General features: G+C 32.8%; 2 protein-coding genes across 2 annotated transcripts in view; one reads left to right on the top strand and one right to left on the bottom strand.

Annotated features, from left to right (window-relative positions):
* LOC127725998 (uncharacterized) overlaps positions 1-26,140 on the top strand; it is a 95,982-nt gene that overhangs the window by 989 nt on the left and 68,853 nt on the right. Inside the window, exon 2 of the mRNA XM_052233297.1 lies at positions 22,479-25,927. Within this exon, the coding sequence (XP_052089257.1) occupies positions 22,552-25,927 (3,376 nt within the window). The 5' untranslated portion in view covers positions 22,479-22,551. The remainder of the gene's footprint in view (positions 1-22,478; positions 25,928-26,140) is intronic.
* On the bottom strand, positions 19,225-21,663 carry LOC127725640 (ectonucleotide pyrophosphatase/phosphodiesterase family member 5-like). The gene is made up of 3 exons (XM_052232722.1): positions 21,488-21,663; positions 20,296-21,026; positions 19,225-19,586 (listed from the first exon to the last, which is right to left on the bottom strand). The coding sequence occupies exons 1-3, from the start codon at positions 21,627-21,629 to the stop codon at positions 19,320-19,322; spliced, it is 1,140 nt and encodes a 379-aa protein (XP_052088682.1). The 5' UTR covers positions 21,630-21,663; the 3' UTR covers positions 19,225-19,319.

Genomic DNA, 26,140 nt, shown 5'->3' on the forward strand with positions numbered 1-26,140 from the left:
ACAATCTTTCTATAAACTCGTAAATTTTCAATGACTATGCAGCTTATTATAAAAACCCAATTATTTCGTACTTTTGATTTTCCACTTGGTAACTTCTGTATCTTATTGTCAAATAAATATTCTACTGGGAAAGCTAACCTTTTGTTATATTAAACTTCCAATTTCACGTTAACAAAGATCACGACGTACTTTATCTTAGTCAAACCTGTTGGTCAGTCAACATGGATTAAGTATATAATATAGGGTTATCCGACTATTGGGAGGCGCGGTTTTCCCGTTGTTTGAATGATTTAAATGGGTTAAACTTCCACCTGAAATTTACAGGTGATCAGAAAGTATTTGATAGATGTAATGTTTCTCACAAATTCAAATATGTAAAATTGATAAACTAATTACTTGTACTAGTTTAAGGGCAATGATATGTCAAGTTCATATATGATCAACGCGGATACCGACCGAGTCCTATTAAATTTGGAATATCATCTATACACCATACACTTCAAAAATAGTATCAACTTTAAAAAAATTCAACTCGTAGTCCAGGAGTAAATGTAGTTTCAGGTCATGCGACTTATACTGACTTTACAACAGAACACAAAAAACTAAACTTTGTCATACAAACTGTTTCAGAAATGTAATATATGAAAATGTATATCAATGTTCAACAATTAAATTAATGGGTGGGTGGTGGGTGTGGACTGTTCTGTCAGCAAATTTTAGTAAGAAAATTATTTATGACATTTATTTAATTATGCAAAACTACAGGTTTTCACAATAAAATGTAAGATAGATTTTAATAATTATGTCTCGAGGGAACGAGGCATGTACTTTGACATGTAATTTACATAAATAATTTCCTTGTTTTTAAAGTGAAAAAGTGGTTCAAATAAAGTTTTGGGACTGTTTCAATTCAAAAGATGAAATTAAGGAGCCACGAGAATAACGAAAATGAGAGGGCAGATTACAGTATGATTTTCGGTTATTAAATTCAATTTTCAATGAGTTTTAAGGAAGTATGCTTTTTTATTTCCTTGAACTCACAATTCTTTTCCTTCTTAATCTTGAACACACTATCTCTCAGGTGAAAGCGATTGTGTCTAATGAATTTTAAATGTTGAAAATGTCTCATGCACAAAAAAATGATATAAAAGTCACATCAGTACATGACCGCTTGAATGATTTTGAGATTTATTTTGAACATATCTCAGTACATCCGAGTGTGCACTTTTTATAAATGTGGACACACACATTATATTCAGTGAATTGTGCGTTTATTTATCTCAACAAATGCAGGCTTTTTACATCTTTGTGAAGAGATGCGTGTATTACTTAATGTGATACCACTGCACAAAGCATGAATTCGCCTGCGAAACGACATATATGAAAAAAATATGACACACACTTGAATTTAAATGCTTAGATTTCATTTCGTTATCTTTTAATTCCTTCTTCATTACGAAAAAGAGGTTTAATAGCAAAAAAACAAACATCTTAAACATAACTTTTCTTCATGATTAACATATATTTCAATATTTTATAAGGTATCCCCATTGAATCTCTTTTTTCGTATCAAACAGTAAAAAAACCCAACACGAACTATCAAATTCAGGATGCTCTTTTATTTTTATAGAGAGTAACCTAAGAGGTTCAACCGCATCCTTCTAATTTTGCCACGTTCAAACGCGTATATTCTCTTTTTATTTTTTATTCATATATTTATGCGTATTTATTCATATACGCATAACTCTGTAACAGAGCCCCATTCATAAGTCAGAGGCAACACTTATCGCTTGCCGGACCGTTCAACTTAAGATTTGAATGAACGATTTCAAACTATAAAATTTGAAGACGTAAAATTTTAAAGCTGTGAAAACGTTATTCAAACCCAGTAATTTTCACATCGTTGATAGTTTTCGGGTAGTGAACGAATCCTTTTTATTGAATATCTTCTATTCATACTGTCAATTGAACGGACATGAACATATCATATGACCTTTTAACTTCCTCAAATTCCTATCTTTTATGTTGACAGTTGAAACATAGTATAGGCGTTCACCGATGAACAAATTGATTCTTTATGTTGAATCTCAATAGTTCAAACCTGAGCCTTATATGTTAATAAAGTAGTAACAGGTTATACACCGAACTTTCAAGTTTACCAGTTGATAGATTTTGTGGGTTGTAAACTGTCTTTCAATACCAACACCCGTTTTTTTTCAGTAAATGCAGCCCATTTTTAATGGACATGACAAATCGCGATGTTGATCTCTATTATACACCCGATTGGCAAGATTTCATGTGTTTTGTTAACTGTCTGATAAGCGACATCTTATCCCCAATATATACATGACCTCTTGATATGGGTATATGAATTGTAAACAGAATGACAATAATACTGTAATTGTCAATGGTTAATGATCTCTTACAATTCATTGTTAAGGTTCGACAAAAAACCTGATTAATAAACAACTAAAAAAATAATAAAAGAAAGAAGCAATAGTTCGTATAAACTTATACTGCTTGACATCCATAGCACATCGATCTTCTTATTTTTATATATAGCCATTTCTTAAATTATAGTATGTGTTCTTAAAATGCAACTCGAAGCAGTTTAACTATTATATCCAAACAATAACTCTTCTGGAACATAATTGAAATAGGCGAATCTCCGTATACCAAAATATAAGTGATCCTCAGCCGGTGGAATTACTTGGTGTCATTATGGAAATAGTATACAGAGGAGTTGGAGGATAGATGAAGCAAAACCAGTCTAATGTAAGGCTTAGGCTTCATAATAGAATCATAACTTTGTAATAAGTAAAAATCAAAACTTTTGAGCAATCGGTTTTCTATAAACATTTATGATCATTTATATATCATGACTATAGGATTACTTTTTTCATTCATTTCCGCCATCTGTATCCTTTTATAGTAAGTTTTACAATAAGTTTATGATCCTCTGCACTAAGTTTTCAGTAAGTTTGAATAGATGCAAAATGTGTGTTACAAAGAGAGAGATTCATCTCAAAACATTTCGTTGAACAGATCGTGTTTGCATCTCTCCATATGATGATACTCAAAATTTGCGTCAGAACTAAGTATATTTTCTGAAATATGTGGCATCTCGCAAATCCGTTGTTCTTTTGTCAGATAAGAGTAAAGTTGTGACATAATGAAACCGTAAATTACTCATCTGTAAATCTTATATTTCACAATTTCACGCTTTAGATTCACAAACAAGTAGTTTCAAATGAAATACTTTCAGTCTGAAATGTATTATTCGTGTGTAATTGTAAGTATTTATTTAAATTGCCTTGAGAGATCGTTTTATAAGGGCTCTTGAAGAAATACAGGAAAGAAAAATAAATGTCGAATTTTCTGGTGTGCTTCCTTATCTATGACCCAAAATTGTTCTGAAATGCGTTTTGGTTTTAGTCGACATATTCCTTTCATATAACAGAAACCAAACCCAACCGTGTCATAGTATGTACATGTATCCTATATATTTGTTTAATTATGTTTAAGCAGGAAGAATGTCAATGGAAAAGACGTTTATTTATTTTATTCTAAATGTATTGTAGTAATTCAATACTGTGTTAATTTTATCATTATTGTTTACCTGTTAATATAGTATGCATATATGTGATAGCTCTTCACACTTGAAAAAATCTAATCTGGAATATTAACTTAAGCGAAAGTGTTTATATCTGTCCGCGAGAATAGATAGATTTCAGAGTGACACAGGAAAGAGGACACACCTATTAATTCAATAACGTTTAAAGGACAATGTGGAGACTTTGCTTCATGCACTTATCTGATCTATTTATGCTTTCTATCCTTCAGTTGCTCAGAGAACTTGTTATACTGTTATCACAATTGAAGCAGATATTTAGCCTGTCGAACTGTAGGATAAGGCTTGTTTTAGTATATAAAATAAATTGGTAACATTTTTATATTTGAAGTTCATTAAAGATACCCTACATACAAGTATATAAGTGTACATTTAAAGTAAAATTTCCACAAGGAAAAGACAGTTCAATAAAGTTAACATCTATACTCTAAAATGATATAATTATGTTGGAATTACGGGGTATAAAATGTACTATAAAAAAGAAGATGTGGTATGATCGCCAATGAGACAACTCTCCACAAGAGACAAAATGACACAGAAATTAACAGCTATAGGTCATCGTACGGCTTTACGTTGTTTCACAAAATTATAAATACAAGCTGTAATCAAAATACACAGATAACATAAAATAACTAGAAAATTAGTTTGACAAAGTATTTTATTTAGTGAAATAGTGGAACATAACGTTAGTCGTTGTTTTTTGCTAAAAAATATAACAACATTATATATCAAAAATGACCGAGTATATTTTAAGTCAGTGTAATCTAGTAGTTTTTCCCTTTCAAAATATATGTAATGAAAAAAAAAACCTTTTCTGCAATGTAATTAACTATTGTAAAGGTGTTGTGTGATTATGCGAATTTTGTCATTTGTTTTTCATTCAAAAGTTGTAATGTACTAATTTTTAAAGAAAGTACGATGTAGAACATCGTAGAGATATCAAATTGTCACACGTTTATATGATAGTATTATATTAGGATATAGTTTTTCTTTTTTCCAATCATATTGTGCTTAATATTGTTGTAAATGATGCCCTTTATGGGTTCTTGATTAGATTAATAAAATTCTTAAAATTCTTATCTCTTATCATTGTCGTATTCAAAGAGATCGCTTTGGATTTATTTTTATCTCTATTGTAATCAAAGTAAATGGTTGTAAAACATTCTTTTAAAATTAAGAATTGGATATTTCTCTGATGGTTCGGTCGTGGTGTTGCCCTGGTTTTGATATTAGATTAAAAAATTTCGAGTAGGAAATTTAGCGTTAGTGATTTATAATTTAGATCGAAATATACGTTTCATAATTATATCTGCTTTGAATATCCTCACAGTTTACATGTTTTAATTATCATAAGTTCTCCAGTTAAGTATAGGTATAAAACCACTAATTCATAGCCCCATTGCTTTCTATGTTAAATTCTGCAATTTCAAGCATAAATGGCTACTTTGTCTTAAGTTCAAATAAAGTGGCAGTTATTTCATGTAAAAACTGTACCTTATGATGACTTGTGCTGAAAAAATCAACATATCTTTAATTGCATATTAGAGCGTACTGGTTCCTTGAAGTTTGATAGTACAAAAACAGGAACTTCTGATCTGAACAACAGGCCAAATGAGCCCTCCTATTAAAATTTCATATTCTTCTTTATAATTCAAATAAAACTTTCAACAAGGGTTCTACAGTGATCCCAAGTCCCCAAACTTTCATTTGATTCTAAAACTACCCAAATATTCCCACTATTGACAAAGATACAGCTATGCGTAGGAACTATTTTGTTTAAAAAGTACTACTTTCTTGTATGTTCTTTCCGACCGGGCCTGAATTAGTGGTTCTATACCTATAGAAGGGTATAGTCCAATTCTTCTCGTTTGTTGTTGTACATTTTTTTTTTATCGAAAGTCAGTGATGAGTAATGAATGTATATAGATAATGTAATTTCAGATATCATTATGAGCAAATTTTCTGCTGTCGTCCAAATGAACAAATTGTTTTTTTTCTCATTATTCAAATTCGCAAAAAATACGAATTTACTGAACAACTATAAAAATAAGAATATGTTTTATGATTGCTAAAGAGTAAACTGTCTACAAGAGACGTCTGTATACATATGGAAAACACTTTGATCTTTCATTAATTTGAACAGTACTGAAGAAAAAAAACTTCTGTTATATTTTCGAGTTGTCTATGTCAAAAGGAGGGGACTACTAGTCACGGTCAACCACACAACCAACTCATTCACTTGTATTCAAATGAAAAGCATGTCAACATGTCAAAAGCAATGCATAAATGTATAATGGCCTGTTTCCAAAAATGTACTTGACTTATGACAAACATGGCGAATAACTTCAAAATTTTAATTCTCTTAATACTCTCATTCTATGTAAGCAGCAGAATGTTGGCTTTAAACACATCTTTTCGGATTTATATCCCCTTCTTATATTGACTTTAAATACATGAATTAATCGTATGGATCTTTTAAATTTGGACCAATTAGGAAAACGGATTTAACTTACTTAGGCTGACTTTCCCTAAAATGATAATCTCGAGACTTTTGAATATGTATAGGTTAGACTATTGTTTGACTGATTGATTTTGAGAACAAATTAAAAGTGAATTAAAATTTGAGCAACTTTAAATCGAAAGTTATTACACAAGTATAGCGGTGTACATCTGTGTTCCATTGAGCAAAGCATGTTCGTGTACATGTAGTCGTTGGAAATAAATCGTCAGTGAACTTCCTGTGACATTATTTTCTATTGGTTAGATACTTACTAATCCTTTTTTTTTTGCATAACTTATCCTGAATGTTCTCTTTATACATGTATAGTATATCAACAATCCATTTTCGAATGACAGCTTCTAATTCATCAATTGGTCTAAATTCTACCTAGATAAGCATATGTTATTTCAGAGGAAAACATTAGTGTTGGCGTTAAGAGAAACTACAATGATAGTGAAGTCGGTTTGTTGGTGGTTAAGATAAACCAAGTTTGGTCCAATTTGTGAAGAAATTATTAAAATAAATTAATTTTTTTACTACGACGTGGAGCAAAAACAGAACAACTTCTATATTTTATTCTTCTACGATGTTACTTTAGATAATTCAAACTAGTATATCGAATATGAATGTTATTAAGCCATCCTTCTAAATATTTGAGTGAAAAAAGGCACCCCTTGATGAAGTGAAGTGTTTTGTTTGTATGTGTTCTATGTCTGAGCAACCGATAATTAAGAATAAATAACCATTACTGTTCTAATTGTGGATTTAAACGGACAACATGATAATAAGATGTCATAACTTACAGTACGACCAACTGGGTTTGACTAAGACTTAAGAGATTAAAATGCTTTGCATTTAAACCAATATAATGACACTTTTATGTTCTTTTGTCACACATTAGAGTGTGGAAAAACTTAGATCTTGGTATTCAATCATATACTGAAAAATATGCCATATACAATATTCGTACAAACCCATCGAGTGTTTGTTATTATGGCTTGAATTCAGAGACAGGTGTACGGTATAACCCAGAGCTTGCATAAACAACTGTTTATTGTGTTTGGTAAATTTTTGGTTTTGGTGTACAGATAGACGACTTTATTAGCTAATGGAAATGTAATGAGCATGAACAAATTTTTGACATTTTACAGAATTTATTTTATGAAAGCTGACGTTATAATATGAGATTTATTACATTTTGTAATGTTTTCTCCTAAATTCATTTTAAACATGCAAACTTTTTTTAACAAAATTTAGTCTTATGTAAATGCATTTATAAATGAGCAAGAATACATTTTGACATTTTACCGGAATCTATTTTATGAAAGCTGACGTTATAATATGAGATTTATTACATTTTTTCTAATGTTTTCCCAAAAATATATTTTAAACATGCAAACTTTTTAACAACATTTATTCTTATGTTGATGCATTTATAGGTCAACGTTTCATTAACAAGCCCCGAACTCTAACCAAATTTTCTGCTCCATATATGATGTTTACAACAGGACTGTACTCTTTGTATATTTTTGGCTTTCCCAAGTTATTTAATTCTGAGCGTATCGGATGCAGGTAATACCAAATAACCAGGACATGCGCAAGGGAATCAATGTAATATGTGTTAATGCTATCTTTTGTACCTGGTCGGACCGCTGATGTTTAAACTATCAGTCACTGGGGATATCATGCACCCAGTAATGGCTGGATTGAAGTAACATAATTTGTATGTTTTAATTTAAATAGTATGCTGTTATACGGAAACTTACGCTGTAGTTTTACTCGTGAAAAGTTTATCCAAGACTGTTTTGGCTGATCAGTTAAGCTATTCTTCTTAACGGGACCCTAATGCTATCAGAAAGTTACTCGCTTTGTGCGAGACGATATTTGTTTTATTAATCCAACGCAATCATAGGTTTGAACGTTGTTTTCAATTTAGACTTGTTTATATTTTTTCGTTTGGGCTTGTATTATATTTGCCTCCGGGTTTATATGATCCGTTCATCCTATTTCGACTCTTCAAAATTCAAGAGTCTATCCTAAATTGAGGTAAATTATATGGCCTTCCAAATACCGTTTCGATTCCTAACATCACTGAAGAGATTTTAATTGTCGAAATCCGGATATTGTGTACTATTTTTTTTGCACCTTCTGTTTGCGGTATACAATCTTTTCCGCAAGTTTATTGTTTTCTGTTTGGTATTAAATTAATAGTTAGGATCCATTTTGTTACATCTGGTGATCCGTTTATTTGGCAATCGCCAATGGCAGTCAGCAGGGTTTAAGAACATCCGTTGTTCGACCTGCTAGTCAAATGCGTTTTGTTAAAATATACTTTTTCACTTTTTTTGGTCTTTTGGAAAATGTTGTTTGTGCTGTATTTAGACCCCTCTACCAAGAAATTTGTTTTGCATGCACACGTATAAAAATTGCGGTTTTTATCCAACGCAGTCATAGGTTTGAACGTTGTTTTCAATTTAGACTTGTTTATTTATAGTTTTATATACTCAAAAACCGAGTAAACAACATATATTAAAAATAAATCTCGTCCCTCACCTGTGTGTGCAACTGACAGAGGCGGGTTTATGGGGGGGTTTATGGTTGCAGGATGCCCGCCCCCCCTTTTTGTGGGAAAAATTTGGTAGCTTATTTAGATCACTTAAGCACGACTAAGCGCCCCTCCCCCCCCCCCCCCCCTTATGGTAATTTCTAGATCCGCCACTGTAAACTCGGTGCAGGGGACATAGAAATACCGGGAGTACGTGTTTCCGTTCGTTCGTCCTGTCGTGTAAGCACTCCCACATGTACAATTCTCGCCAGATTTTTACTACTGTGAAATGTATATCAAACGTTTATATAAGCAATGTCTCTAACAAGTCGGATGATCAACTATTTTTAAAGGAGTTTTGCTGTTTGAAATAAAAATTATATGTAAAATTGTATCGTAAGCGCTCTCAAGCCTACATTTCTTGTAACATTGATATGAAATATAATCAAAGGTTTATATCAGGATTGCCTTAAATGAGTTCGAAAATAGGCACTCATCAATTATTTGTACAAGAGTTATGTCCCTTGAAAATGTAGTTTATATTGAATTTTGCATAGAATTCTACAGGTAATTGCTTGATAAGTGCTCGCAAGCGTGTCTCAAGTCTTCATTTTTGTTACATTTTTATGAAATTTGCATCATAGTTTTATATCAGACGATTTCGAAAATCAGTGCCGATCGACGTTTTTATGGGTATAATGGATAGTTGTCTCATTGGCACTAATACCACATCTTCTTTTTTATGGGTATAATGTCCCTTTGAAATGTAACTTACATTGAACTTTGCATCGTAAGCACTCTCACAACGAACATTGTACATCACTAAAAACTTTAAAAGGTAGATAGTTATCAGACCTTAAGAACAAATGTAATATTTGAAAAAAAAAAGAAAAAACGTCTTTCTGTATCTAATTTCTAGACCGAATTTTCTTAAAATAAAAATCTCCAGAAACCAACCAAAGAAATCAGTACTTATAAGTTTTTTGTCTATAACATTAGGTAACTTTGTCTCAAACTAATGCAAATACATTTCGTTCTCAAACCTTTTAAATATTGTATTTTCTCCGACTTTGTTGTTTCTCAACCAGTTATACAGGTCAAATTCAATTATATGTAGACAGGCATATGTAGGACATGACGTATATGGTATAGGTTGTATTTATAGTATTAGGTCCGGGTACCGAATATAGTCCCTAGTGTGGACAGTGTGTTACTTGTCGATTTTTTTTATACCCCTTCCGAATTTATTTCTCCATGTTTTATGACTCAAATAGTAAGTAGGGGGGTGAAATGACACTGTAAAAAAATTTGGGTCATGAATTTTAAAGTAAAGTAGTGATTTGGTCCAGCTGAAAAATGTTAAAAATTAGCACTTCGGAAGCTGTCAAAAGATTTGAAGACCCCCTTAGCATGAAATTGTCCATATTTTGAGTTAGAGCCGATGAAGTTTTCTATAATTTTGATATAATTTGTCCCAAAAGTAGTACAACACACTGTAAAAATATTATTGAGAAAGCGCAGGTGGGATTTTTTTAATTTTCATTTATTGTCTAAAAGAAATGCACTACGAAATAACTGTGTACTCGGACCATTAACTGAAAATAAACACCTATAAATGACCAGTTATGAATCACCCTTTAAGGACATTACATATATATAATAATCCCGAAGGATTACTTTGCGATCATAAAACGGCACGTTTGTTACTGGATCTCTCGCGGAGAATTATAACCAATGCGAATATAGGAATGTTTTTTTGTAACATTTCAAATCTAGATACGTCGAATCTCCAGGCAATTGCTATCCACACCTCTTAGATATTCTCACGACAAGATATACAGGAAATAATTTGTATATATTTAAGGTTATCAGGAGTTTTATCTAGGATGATACATAACAAAAGGATCTGGTAACATCACGTTTATTGTTTGTGTTGTTATGTATGACCCTAACATAAGTAGAATTTTAATCTTTTAATATACCGAGAAATATCTTTATTATGAATATAAATTGCCACGATACTTACGAGGTCACATGATGCTGCAAAACATACGCTATTCCTCACAACAAAACACTTCCCAATTATCATCGTAATAATTTAAACATATTCTATGGTAAAGTAAGGGGGCAGTGTACAAAACTTTGTTTTAACTATTAAACTGACGATACCATATATATTGATGATTTTACCCATAAACTTTTGTTTTGCGTATATCTTTCATGTTGAAATTCTAACGTACCGTCTGTGTATTGGTCAATTGCCAGATAAATCAACAGAAATATCATCCATTCCGGCCTGATACCGGTTCTTACAATTTTGAAAGCAATGACAATTATTCTTCTGACAACTGGAACATGTTCATGTAGTATACATATAATTAACCATTAGTATGACTGCACTGTAGACTGGTGTACTAACATGCTTTTGTTTTCAATTTAAATCTATTTTGAAAAAAAAATGATGTCTTGGACATTTTGAAGTCTGTATTCTGCACTATAAAAGTCCAAATATTTTATTTTATTTGTATTTGTGTTTTAAAAGAGGCATGATTTTTAAAGATTGGTTTATACAACATTGAATCATTTAATATCTCATTATGAAGTGTTTTATCTTGTTAGAATGAGTACAACCAGAGACATTTAATACAATGTTTCTGTTAAACGCATTTTATTATCTCAGAGCTGCATTGTTTGCTCGTACTATCTGGTTTCAAAAGATGAATGTATTGTTAAAATGCAAAGTTAATGATCGATAAGTTATACTCTTTGTTATACATTATACAGATAAAGAGAAAACAAATCGCATGTGAAAGTTATGGATTTAAAAACCTGTTTAATGTGATTTATGCAAATTTCTTATGGTAATGTAGACTAAACATTTATGATGAATGTAGAGATATCTTGAAATCAAAACATAAATAATCATAAACAGTTTCATTGTCAGTGAGGCAAATAAACTTTGTAAATAAAAGTACACTGGTCTTTATTGTGCTCTGTTTGCTGTACACTCTACAGCTATAGGTGCATACACCTGTGAATCCTTAATAGTTAAAAACTACAATAGTCAACATATAGGGACATAATAAAGGTTTGATAGTTAAAAAAAAGGTTAATCCACCTCGTTTGGATGTGCCTGTCCAAAGTCAGTGGTTGTCTTTTGTTATACTCCAATCGGTTTTTGTAGAAATGCTAGAAAGTTGCAATTTGGAATAAAAAAGGAAAATACGAACTGTCATAAGACTTCCGCAGTATGATGTGTGTTGAAGTTGTTTATCTTTTTATATACTTTACAGTTTCCAAAGTATTTGTCTAAGTGCTATAATGCTCCTTTTGATCGAATAACTCTTGGTGGGACTCGGTATTTGTGCATTCATCTATCGGGTTTTTGGCTTGGCGCGTTCCTGGCGCAGGTGGGCCTAAATGTGCGATTCGGACGCAAGAGGGTTTTACAGTGTTATTTTCATTTTTGATACCTCTAGTTATGTTTTACTTAATTTGTACATTTATCGGGACAGTGTTTACTAATATGGCATTATGTTTTAATATACTATCTACTACAAACACTTTTTTGTTGGCATCTTTGTCAGATTTATTTATATGTTTGTTTGAATTTTCTAATCGGTTGTGTTGTATGTCTGAGATGTGTGTTTACACAATTTTGGCTGCTGGATCCCAAATATTGTCACATTTACCAATTTATGTCTGTTTTGGGTTGCTCACCCAATTGTGTCAATATAGCAGAACTATACACAACTGTCATACAACTGCGAGGTTAAGTTAGCTATAAAACCAGGTTTAACCCACCACTGTCTTCGGAAAATGCTTGTACCAAGTCCGGAATATGACAGATTTTTTTTCCATTTGTTCCGTTGGTTGATATAATCAAACGTTTGATTTTGTCAGCTTTTTTGGACTTTCCCCATTTTGGATTTACCGTAATAATTTTTAACAATACCTTTTCTCTTTGGGTTTATAAATCTTTATATAGTGTTTATTTGATAATATATATGGGTTGCATAACAGATTAGATAAAGATCAATGAAAACTTCTAGTATAGAGCAGCTATAGAAAAAGTCTAGTGAAAACATTTGCTGCAGTATAACGTGTCTTTGATGACATATACATAAGGATCATATGAACAAATCGTTGCTCGAAGTACATGTAGCACAACATAATCTATAAAATGATATAAACTTTGTGTGTGGTTAATATCTTTAGTATTGCAAGACTTGTCATTTAACGATATCAAATATAATTTGACCATAAAATGGATGTTCATGATTTTACCTGAAGTATTTTATTGCAATAAAGTACACTTAGCCCAAAATTGATATTGGATACGACAGTTAGTCATCAAAATAAGGTTAAATCAAACCTATACATAGTTACAACATAAATTGCTGTACTGACACATAGCCTTACAATAGCCTGTACCAAAAGTTAATTTATTTATTTGCTCTTTTTCTTCTGTGTTCGTATACCTAAATACTCGCAATAATGGAGTAAATCTTAAAGAAAAAGCTAAAATTTTGTTCACACAGTAATATTTGCCTATACGCTTATTGTATAATTCTTCTTAAAACTTATAGTAATCTTGATACCAAAGTTTATGATAAGCATGCCTTTCCTTTCGTCATTTTTATTTCCTTGATGGCAATGTTCCGTTAGCTCTTCTGTCTTCACAAGGTGTGACAGAGACAGACCTCTGTTAAGCCGATATGCACGTGTTCGCAGTAACGTCCCTGATTTCAATGATTTCAAATTCTCTAACTGCTTCATTCTTTAAAATGGTCGTGCTTTAACAACTATTATCATTTTTATTCGGGTACATGACCGATATCGTATAGTGAATTAAAGCGCTTTCTTTACTTATTTTAAGTATACTTTCTTGTATTTACATTCCGTTATTCCTTAGATCAGTATAGCACAAGCAAAAACATAACATTCCCGAATATCAGTATCAAACTTTTAAAACAATTTGCTCATCTAGTGTTTACAACTTGATATATATGATGATGAAAACTGTTTACAATTTCGGTGTTTTTCTTGTTTATTGTGCTTACATGTTGCCAAAAAAGGCTTATGGTCATAAAAAAAAAACAGGTACTGAATAAATATTCCCAAACTGAGATCTAAAAAAGCAAACTTTAGTCATCATTAGAAGCTCTACATGGATAAACAAATATGTTTTTTGTTTTACAAATCTGAATGGAGTTGTCTTAATTAACTACAACCACCTATACTGTATGTTACTAGTAATGTTCTTTCATGAAAAGTAAAAGCAAACTAGAAGTATCGCGAGACGTGCTTAACCGATAGACAAACACACAACAGAAACCGTCTCATGGACAAATAAACAAATACTATATATATAAAGATATTGGAGGCGTTGGAAAATTTTCCAGCATGTTTTGTCCCCCCCCCCCCCCCCCCCCCCCCCCCCCCCCTGGTATTCCTTCATAAATATTATAGCTTGTAGGTCTGAATTCGATAGTTTCGAGATAAAAAAAACCTCAAGAAATGTAAAAACTTATCAAAGATACTAGAATTGTTTACGCCAGACGCGCGTCTCGTCTTCATAAGGCTCACTAGTGGCAATCGAATCTAAACAGTTGTAAAACCAAATCAAATATTAAGAAGTTAAAGAACATCGAAAACCGAAAATACCAAAAAGTTGTGTCAAATACAGCTTAAGCAATCTAAACCTGGGAAATAGAAAACGATAGCGTTTTGCATATTTCAACATTATATGAATAGTGAATTTACAGAAAACGAACACATCAATTGCTGATAACTGGGCTGGTGATACCCTCGGGGACGAAACTTCCAACAGCAATGGCATCGACCCAGAGGTTTTAAAAACTCATTAATTATACCAGGCTTATAAATTGATGCTCCGGTTGGTGTTTCGTCTACATAAGACCCATCAGTGGTGCTCGAATATGCTTGGCAGTTGCATGGTCAAATTAAATATTATGAAGTAAATAAAATAAAACATTGAAATTATCTTGTTTGATGTGCGATTTTAATGTCCAAATTTTACTTCCAACCCCTAAATCACTAATGCTCGTAGCTAGTTAATAATGTTAATTTAACTCTTTTCAACTGCGGCACAAATTAAAACTTAAAAGACAATCGTCGTTTCAAATAATTTAATTAAAGACATGCTATAAATAAGGATCTTTATTTAGAATATCCTCGGTGTTAATAAGATTGATATTGTATATTATGTAACAGTAATTAAATACATTAGTGTTGTGTGTCTCATGTGGTACGTTTCTTTCCGCATAAAATTAAACATGCGAACTTGGCAAATAATGTTTATAATTGTTATATCATTCGAGTAAGTAGAAACTGAAATGGAATGGACATACAAGAGATTGATTGATTGCTGTTTGCTTAACGTACACTTATAAACAATTCCATGTCCGTATATAAACATGGATGTGAAGGCAGTAGCAATCGTATGCAGTTTATAAACAAGTCCATGTCCGTATATAAACATGGATGTGAAGGCAGTAGCAATCGTATGCAGTTTAAAAACAAGTCCATGTCTGTATATAAACATGGATGTGAAGGCAGTAGCAATCGTATGCAGTTTATAAACAAGTCCATGTCCGTATATAAACATGGATGTGAAGGCAGTAGCAATCGTATGCAGTTTAAAAACAAGTCCATGTCCGTATATAAACATGGATGTGAAGGCAGTAGCAATCATATGCAGTTTATAAACAAGTCCATGTCCGTATATAAACATGGATGTGAAGGCAGTAGCAATCGTATGCAGTTTAAAAACAAGTCCATGTCCGTATATAAACATGGATGTGAAGGCAGTAGCAATCGTATGCAGTTTAAAAACAAGTCCATGTCCGTATATAAACATGGATGTGAAGGCAGTAGCAATCGTATGCAGTTTATAAACAAGTCCATGTCCGTATATAAACATCATCGGGATGTGAAGGCAGTAGCAATCGTATGCAGTTTAAACAGAATGACACAAGTTGCGTCTGTTTCTTCTGTTATCCATGCACAACCCGTCATACGATCCAAAAGTCATACTTAAAAGCAAATATGAAGACCATGACAAACCGGTAATGTCATCTGGGCGGTTGTGGACATTTATGATTTATAGGGCTAATCAATAAGTTATAGGAACAATCGATGGAGAATTTTGATGATAGCAAATGGATAATATGATCTCGAGAACCAACCCACATGTTCACAAAAAAGTCACGAATAGAAATAGTTCCAACTCTAAATTGATAACTTATGTGGGTCCATTCCATACTGCATGGTTGGGGATCTTTTTTTAAAATCTATATTCAGGTTAAACTTATCAAATACAAATGTTTGACAACCATTTCCACAGGTAGTCAAGATTTTTTACTTTTATTTGTATATATTTTAGAATCTTTGTTTTTCATTCCTAAATCTACCATCGTGTAGAAAAGCTTGGTAATCTACCTTTCTGTGGAGGCCATCTTGCAGTTGAAGTTTTGTTCAAATTAATTTTATTTACACCTTCAAACTTATACCTTCCCCACAAATTGTCAAATATCATACGTAAAATGGAATTTAAGTGTTAGTAATGGAATTTAAACTGTACGTGTTTTGTTAATAAACAACTGTATCTTCAACCATAAAACTGATTTATACAGATAATTCATTCATGGCAAATAGTTTTTCATTGGATTTACAAAATGAATTTGCATATTTTAACACATCAAAGAAAGCATTTGCCATGGCCATAGGCGAAATAAAAATGAGTGTTTTGACGGTAATGCATTTAAATTGTTGTCTTCACTAGTTTATTTTAGTGCAAAGAATCACTTTTCAAATAAATAAAAAAAATTCATGGCCAATTGAAACGCGCGCGTCGACCTCTGTGTATGCTGGTTATTGCTGTTTTATCATTTCTAAAAGATAACAACGGTTTGATAAAGAAACAACAAAATGCATGGTTGTGCTGTCTTTTCATTGCATTCAGCGGCTGGTTTATCTCGGTGAACTAATCCGTAATTGTCTGTTTATAAATTCATTATGGGAGTATCAGGGACTAAGAACCGAGTTTGAGATTGAAATCACAAATTTTATACATTATCAAAACCTCGCAACATGCCATAAATTATATTATTACCCCGTAAGAAAAGTTAATGCTCTTTTTGTTTTTATAGGTATAGACATTGGCCTTGTCCCCAACACGTGACTCGGAGTTAACGTTCCCCATTATATCTGAAAATAATCCGTATTCTTGCCTACCGCACAGCCAAATGTATGCCTATGATAATAGTTGCTGCAGGGTAGTTTTAGGTGCACAGAGCATCCCATGCGTGTATTGTTGTAAATGTTTAAACTAAACCGGATTTCACTGCTTTATTTATACATCCTTCTCAGGGAAACAGGCTATCCATTGGCAACATTTTTTTTCTCGGTTATATGCAGAGAATGTATGATATATTCTAAACATTTTATTCGCCGTCCCTTGTCTTTATGCGAGTCTTTTCAAACGTGAGAAGAGTAATTTGTATATATTTTTGAAATGTCAAAAAAGAAGAATGAAAAATATGCAACGTATTACACACCTAAAAGTATATACAGGTTAAAAATATTAAAAGAACATGTGATTTGAAACAATATAAGAAACATAAAGGTAAGAGTCGAAACTTCTGGTCACCGTATGAACTCAATTAATGGACAATGGCCTATACACCGTTTTTTAATCGGCCGGTATATAGGGAATTAAGAACATTGACATGAGACACTTATGACTTTTCAATCAATTACAAAAAAAAAAAAAAAATGATATATGGATTTCAAAGAGACGAAACTTCATAAAGCGATTGAAAATAACAACAACAAAAAGTCAAAGAAGAATTGCTTTCAATGCTGACATCTCTGCCATCTATTTTACATAAGGGACACGTTCGTCTCGAACATATTCCATATTGAACTCGTTCTTGTCACAAGCGTTATTCTTCAAACCAATAACAACATGAAATTAAAGCTAGGAGTTCTTCTATTTCCGATTGAATAAGAATAACAACTGAAATAGTTTACATTAAGATAGCAATATAATGGAACATTGACAACTTTGTCATGGAATAGAAGTTTCTTATAATATTACTAGTAGTTCCTAATAGAAGAAATAGTCTGGAATATTATTTCCAACCCGGAAGAAATATTCTGGAATATTATTTCCACTGGAAGAAATATATCAGTATTTGTTTCATACGGATTAATGGGTAATTATTATTTCTTCCAACATGATCAAATATTGCTGTTCAGGATCATGATCAGGATTTTCTACCACAAGAATAGATTACCTTTATAGCAGTATTAGGCAAAACCTTTCGGAATTTGTGGTCCTCAATGCTCTTCAGCTTAGTCATTTATTTGGCCTTTTTCAAAATTTGTTTTGATTCGAGCGTCACTGACGAGTCGTTTGGAGATGAAATGCGCATCTGGCGTACAGAATATTTAGCCTGGTATCTATGATGACTTTATAATGTTGCAGCGTTTATAACTGGTAAAAGGAACGAATCTAAATGGACAATATAATTACCTTTCTAAAGGCCCATCAAAATGCATAAAAGCTTGTTCATTAATAAAGTTTGTGTCCAGTCTTTTACTCTATGGAACAACGCAGTTGGTTTTAATTTTGCTATGAGACCAAATACTGTAAATTATGGTCGATTTTGTTGTTGAAATAGTTGAAGTACTCTAGTCAAAACGTTTTTCAATCTTGTAAAATTAAATAATCTTCTAAAGGACCGTAAAACACTGATAGGAGTCTTAGTAATCCACCATTTTCTACATAAGGAAATGCCTGTACCAAGTCAGGAATATGACAGTTGTTTTCCATTCGTCGGATGTGTAGGGACTTTCCGTTTTGAACTTTCCTTGGAGTTCGGTATTTTTGTTATTTTACTTATTAGTGTTACGCTACTCACCCGAATAAACCCCCCCCCCCCCCCCCCCCCCCCCAGCATATGTCCTGGAAGAGTAAGCGTAATAAGGAATGATGCTTAATCTACATGTTTTACATAATTCTTCAGATATATTGACAGTCAAAATATGTCTACCTTTTTGTCCTATCACACGCAACCACTCTTTTCATTTCATGTACATTCCAACTCATGTATTATATATCCAACGCCTTTTGTGCTGTTGTTGGACCAACAAACAATCAAACGAAATGAGACTACAAAACGTACGTGCAGACAAGCTATCATCTCATCTTTGTATACACTATTTTTAAAATAGTACAAAACCAACACCTGTCAGGTAAAATTGAATCAGAATCATTTTAATAGGAAGATAGTTGCTTTAGGTGAACGCAAATTGTAGATAGTAATGTATAATCCCATAAACGTCATCATAACACAAGACAAAATGTGACGACCAATGCCTTTGGTGAAATCAAGCATATTTTTATGATATGATTGAGATATTATAGCTATAATATAGACGCATTTAACAGACCATCTACATTTCATGGATGCAAGTAGGGGCGAAAGTGTGAAGAAGAATGAGGAGTTGTCGCCGAACTACCTTTATTAAAATCATCATCCTAATTAAATCTTGGAAATAAAACCGATATCAATATATTGCTGATTATCAATTCCAGTTCATTGTTCAATATCTTAACCTACAATACCACCCACGTCAACGTGTTTGTCATTTAAAAGAAAATTAGAAGTTGCTTGCACACTCCCGTTATTTGGAGCCGGTTCTATGCCAAGTAGTTTACATATCATAGGATAAATATCTATATTTCTGATGGTAGGTGCAACATGGTTTTCTGTTATGTTTGGTCCTCTTGCAATAAATATTGGTTTCATGCTTAGTAACTTGTTATCATACCCATGAGCACCAGATCCGCCGTAATATATGGCTAATTCTGTTTTATTCTGTAAATAAATGATAAAAAGTTAATTGTCATGCGAACTTGTTTATCTGATTAAGTCAAAAGGTGTCACATGTGGAGCATGATGTGCTAACACTTCCGAAGCACTTGCGATCACCCCATAATTTTGCGGTGTTTAGTGAACTTGTTTATCTTTTCGTCGGTTTTCGTTGTTTTACTTTGCAATGTCAGATTCTCCTAGATTTACAAGTTTTAAAAATCTTTCTTATATCTACCACCTCTTTTTGTAAGTATGCTTATTGGTTCAAATAAAATAAAATATCCGTGATAGTAAAAGAATCGCAGTCAAAGACAACTGGTAAAAACAAAGAAATAACTGTTTTACACGTAAATAACAAGTTTTCATTAAAAATTGTCGTGTATATATATGTTCTACTAAAATTGATCTTTTTTAAGTATGGCTTATTGGTTTTTGATATTTCTCAATGGGGTATATGTTGGGTTTCCAAGTGAATTGTCAATAAGTCATTTCCTTAATCTTAATCTTAATCTTGTCAGAATCTTAGATTTCAAAGACAAAAACAAAATCTATCAACTGGTTATGTATCAAAATAGTCCTAAGTGTTGTTTTTTTTGGGTTAGTTTGCTGTGTTTGAAGCAATATTTTGGACTAATTTTAATCGTGAACGCTCAGACAGCTCCAAAAGTGTTTTCAGAATTGAATGTTTTATTATGTTGATAATCAAACTTACCGTTGTTATTAACCACCCTCTTTCTGCCAAGAGGAAAATTGGCATAACACGTCTGTTGTTTTTAAAATGCCAGCGTTCTGGAATGTCTGCTTTTTTGTACGCGGTCATGTGACGTACGTTGTATAAACTTTGAATAACTTCATCTACTTTCCCGTCAACCGGCTGAATATGCATGACTGGTCCGCTCTCAACAGTGCGTCTTATATTTGTCATATTTACATAATTTCTTATGTCCAAAGCTTTATTTACATAGTCTATTTCTGTCATTCCGTGGTCACTTGTGACTATTAGGTTCACTTGACCCCATAAGTTTTGAGAATCAAATTTATCAAGAAGATATCCTATCGAATTATCCAACTCCTTCACTTTTTCCAGAATTTCATTTGAATATATTCCATATTTGTGACCAGTAGGATCCGGTTCTTGAAAATATAGGGCAACAAAGTCAATCTTCTTAACAGTTAACCAATCAATTGTTGCATCTATGCGATCTCTAAATTGAACAATTTTACTATACGGAAACCATATATTTGGTCTAAACCCCCTGATTTCTACATCCCCACCAGGCCATCCATATGAAGCACTGGTTAAATTTTGCCGACGTGCTGTTACCCAAATTGGTTCTGCTCCATTCCACCACCTTGGTTCCCTGGTGTAAAAGTCAAAAGAAGTATTGAAAACCGGATCGTACATAAAATTCCCTATGATACCATGACTTTCTTCAAAAAGACCTACAATAAAAAGGTCATAAAATAATCAAAACCTAAAAACATGTCAGAAAGATGATTTTCTGTAATAAAGTATATACCCGTTGTTGCTTTTATCGTTTGTTTGCTATATTTATTTGTCAGTTTATCATTTATATTATTTATGAACATATTTGTGGGCGCGCCAACCCTCTACTTAATTTGAGACAGTGGTGTAACATAGTCAACATAAGAAAAAACTATAAAAAGCAGCTTGAAAAGAATTGAATCATCAGATCGATACAAAGCATATAAAACAACTAACAAAAAAACAAAAAAGACACAAAGTACAGATCTGAGAGTACTCGCAGTTTCTGAAAGATAGTTCAAAGCCAATAACAACTAATAATAAAATGATGTATCTTAGACCAAATATATTTGACTAGTTTTACGAATAACAGGCCACTACGTTTATTTAGATTTGGTTTATATCTAATTAAACTTACCAGTAGCAATGGAATAATGGCAAGGAAATGTCTCTGTAACAAAAGTATTGTCTATATATTCAATTTTTGTTCCATGTCTGGCAAGGCGATCAAAGTTAGGAGTAGGAACTCGATTCAGATAATCCCATCTAAATCCATCCATTGATACCAATAAAACTTGAATGGCACCAGCTCCACTAAATAATATGCTGAAAAGAAGTATAGTAACATCCATTTCAAAGTCGAGTCCGTTTAAGATAACAATTTCTTATCTAGTTTTTATACAACGACCTTAAACTGTATGCAGGTTTCAATTTAACTCTTTAAGATAACTTTCATGTCCTTTACAGGATACACTGTTATCATTGTTGTCACTCCATTACTAAATTCTCTAACATTTGGAACGTGTCTATAGCGAAAATAGCTGGATCCTCGTTTTTCTTCTTCTTCATAAAATAGAAACGAGAAGATATGGTGTCTTATCTCATGACAGTAAATCGTTTTAACCATATGAAAAAATAAAATGGACGCAAAAAAAAGGTGGTCAAAGTTTAGCTTTCAAATTAGAGCAAACATATATTGTAGATTGTAGAGCCATGTGAAAAAAATACAAACCAGTAACCAGTTCGTCGATTAAATCTTTCCAAATAATGGTCTACTTGCTGCTTGTGAAAGAATAAACCTGGCCGTTAGTTTTCTCTTTTGGGTTGTTTTTATTTGTCATTTCAGGGCCTTTTATAGCTTGATGTGCGATATGGGTTTGTTCATTGTCGCAGGCCGTAAGGTGACATATAGTTGCTAACTTCTACGTTATTTAGTCTCGTTGTCAATCATACCAAATCTTCCTATTTTCATACAGAAGAAAGAATATAACCGACTGCATTCTATTGTAAATCAAATAATTCTTCGTAGTATTCTAAAAATTATTTTCAGTTTAGAAATTGAAAAACAATCACAATCATAGTAATTTTACAACAAACAACAAACATTGATTATACGTTTATCATTTTAGGTCATACAACACATCACCGACGAAATGTATGATAGAATGGAATCTGGGTAAAGGCGTGTGACACAGCAGTAAAATGCATAAACTGGGAGTCATAGTTTTCACTTGTCTTCTACTGGTTATAGTGCCTTTCATAACGGGTGATGACGGTAAAAATACCGATACCCCAGAAAAAGAAACAAGACATGGGGATTCAGAACTGGAAACAAACGAAGATGTAGACGGGAAGGAAGTTGAAAAAGTAAACAAAAACAAAGATGTTTCCAATGCCGAAACTGATAGCAAATTCGATGAATCATCTTCAGAGAATTCTGATTCGAAGTCAGACGAAACAGAAAGGAGCGATAAAATAGACACTCATCCAATAACGAATACCGATGAAACGTCAAACATAAAGGGTACTGATTTCTTGTCAGTGCCAAAATCTTTATTTGTAACCGCGCCCTTAAATAGCAACATCTTTAGAAAGAATGTCGAAGACGACAGTTACGAAGATACAGATGTTACGGAAGCAGAAATAAGGGGCATCATAAACAATGTTGATTTATTGTTAGAACGTGATAATTTGAAAGGTGCATCTAAAAAAAGAGAAGAAAGCATCAAACATAAGATAACCACCGACGTTGACGGTAGTAGTCATTCTAAAGTAAGCTCTCTATCAAAAGACGATAAACTGACTTCGTCTCGAAAGAATACGATAAATGGAATTACAAACGAAATGGACGAATTTTCTGATACTGAGCTGTTGTCTCTCTTGGAAAACTTGAGTAAATACGACGATTCAGAAATTCAAATGATAGATGGAAAGGAGTTGATGAATGTGAAAGACACGAAAAAGCAGCATGCTTCAACAGAGCGCAACGACGAAAGTGAAACCGACCTGAAAGGTTTAGAAGAGAAAGTTAAAGGAGGGCAAACATTTATTGAAAAGGAAGCAAAAATCAAGTTTACAAATAGAAATAATGAAAATAAAGATAACAGGAATTACTTCAAAGTATTTAATCATATGAATATGAATGACAATATCTCCGAGACAACAAAATATGAAGGAAATAAACCGTTCAAACTGACACAAAAGAAAAACGATGATAAAAAGAAGGAATCACATCTTGTAGGGTCAAATAATCAAATGATTAGTTCTTCAGTTTTAGATTTGAAAGCTGTAGGAAATAAATATAGATATAATGTCAAAACAGGTCAGGATAAAGCAGTTAAAACTTTAAGGGCAGGTGTTTATCTTGATAGTAGGAAAGAAATTGAAAATGAAGATAGTTCGAGGTTTTTAAAATCTAAAGATACAATTCAGAGCAGGTTTACCGGAAAGGAATCTGTCTCCAATCAAGATGAATCAGAGGAAAGCAAAAGTCAAGAAAATATCAATATTGAGGCTTCTTCCACACATAGTACAACAGAAGACGTTCGTCAAGATATTCCCGACGTTTATGGTTCATCTAAACATGGGACCGATGAAGACTCTAGTAAATATAATATAGACAAAAAGGCTTTTTTAAACCGAAAAACAGAGGCAGACTCAAGTCAAATGATTATCAACGTCGAAGATTCACCCATGCATGGGAAAGAAAAGGAGGTTATACAAGAAGATAATACTGACGTTAACGATCCCAAAAAACAAAAGAAAAATGATGGAGGCTTTAGGCAAATGAACATCGACATCAACAGCCCATCTAAACAAGGAAAAATTGAAGGTATTAGTCAAGGAAATAACTACTCAAAGAATCCTCCTAAAGATGAGACAGAAGAAAGGAGAAGTATGAAAAATATAGACGTCAAACAATCAGCTAAAGATGAGACAGAGGAAAGCAGAAGTGATGAGAATATAGACGTCAAACAATCAGCTAAAGATAAGACAGAGGAAAACAGAAGTGAGCAGAATTTAGACGTCAAACAATCAGCTAAAGATGAGACAGCGGAAAGCAGACGTGATGAGAATATAGACGTCAAACAATCAGCTAAAGATAAGACAGAGGAAAGCAGAAGTGAGGAGAATATAGACGTCAAACAATCAGCTGAAGATGAGACAGAGGAAAGCAGAAGTGATGAGAATATAGACGTCAAACAATCAGCTAAAGATAAGACAGAGGAAAGCAGAAGTGAGGAGAATATAGACGTCAAACAATCAGCTAAAGATGAGACAGAGGAAAGCAGAAGTTCGGAAAATATAGATGTCAAACAATCAGCTAAAGATGGAACTCGGGAACATCTTATTCGATTGAATACAGAGGTCAATACTCCTTCTAAAACTGCAACCGACGAAGATAATGAGCAAGATGATTTCAACATTAATCCATCTGAATATGGAACAAAGGTCATAATGGATGAAGAAATTAGTAAATCTAAGATTTCAGTTGAACATTTGAATGACAAAAAGGCTACTAATGAAAACATGGAAATTAGGGACCCATCTGAGCATCCAGAAGATAATCAACAGAGTAAGACAATTACTGAAGTTTTGAAAGGAAAACAGAATAGTATGAAAAATAGTGAAATCAAGGATACATCTGAGCAGACAACAGACAAGAATGTTGATAAAACAAGTATCAACGTTAACTATCCATCTGATAAATCTGAAGAGGACACGAAAGTTGATAGTATTTACGTTAAAGATTTATTTAAACATCCAACAGAGAAGAACGTGAGTCAAGAAAATATCAACGCTAATGATCCAGTTGAACATACGTCTGTCATACATATAAGTCCAATTAATGACGTTAAAAATGGGTTTGAAAATCGGGAAGAAGACGACTATAGTCAGAAAACCTCCGAAGAAGAAGAAGATTCACTGTATATTTCTACTGATGATCTCAGTAAGGAAAATGTCAAAACTGGCGACCTCTTTAAAGACACGAAAGAGGAACAAGTTGTAGAAAAAGAACAGCCTGTAAAACCGATTATTAAGCTTCCAACAGTACCTCTGTTCGAAAACGATGATTTGCGAATTCAAAAGAAAAATAAGATGACAGCTGGATCTTTATATTTAGACGATGATGACGAATCAGAAAGAACAAACAATAATTTGAAGTTGAAGAATGAAGATCGAAATAGTTTAAATAACCCACCAGTCATAGGAAGAAATAATTTGAATACTGCTTCAAATGTTATTGACATGTCAGTGGAAAACTCCGTTAAGACCAGAAGACTGTTGGCTCAGTTGGACGACAAATCCGATTCTACCGATGACGGTTCAGAGGCTTCAGAGATGGCAGAAACATTTTTGGATGGACTTATTTCAAATTTACCCAATTCTACAGAAATACCAGTAGACGAAAATATATTTGAAACTTCTACTCCATCGGGAACCCCAGAAGACACGACTGTAATTGCAGATTTCACTCCAGCTGATTTGGCTTGTCTGTCAAATCCTTGTGTGAACGGTACCTGTAAAGATATTTCATCAGGAAGATATATTTGCCTTTGTGATGTTGGATTCACAGGTATGATTCAAAGCTTTTTGGTATTATAACATTTTTTACCTTTTCTTCTAAAGAAATCTTAGTGGTAACAGATAAAAAAAATAACAGATTTCAATCTTTTAAAGACATATGAGTGAGAGACAAAAAATAAAATATAAAACGTACGTTTTCTTAAAGGCTGGGCAATTTCGGTAATTGCCAATATATTGGTACCAGCAAAATTATTATGTAGAA

The sequence above is a fragment of the Mytilus californianus genome, unplaced genomic scaffold (assembly GCF_021869535.1).
Source record: "Mytilus californianus isolate M0D057914Y unplaced genomic scaffold, xbMytCali1.0.p SCAF_15, whole genome shotgun sequence".
NCBI lineage: Eukaryota > Metazoa > Mollusca > Bivalvia > Mytilida > Mytilidae > Mytilus > Mytilus californianus.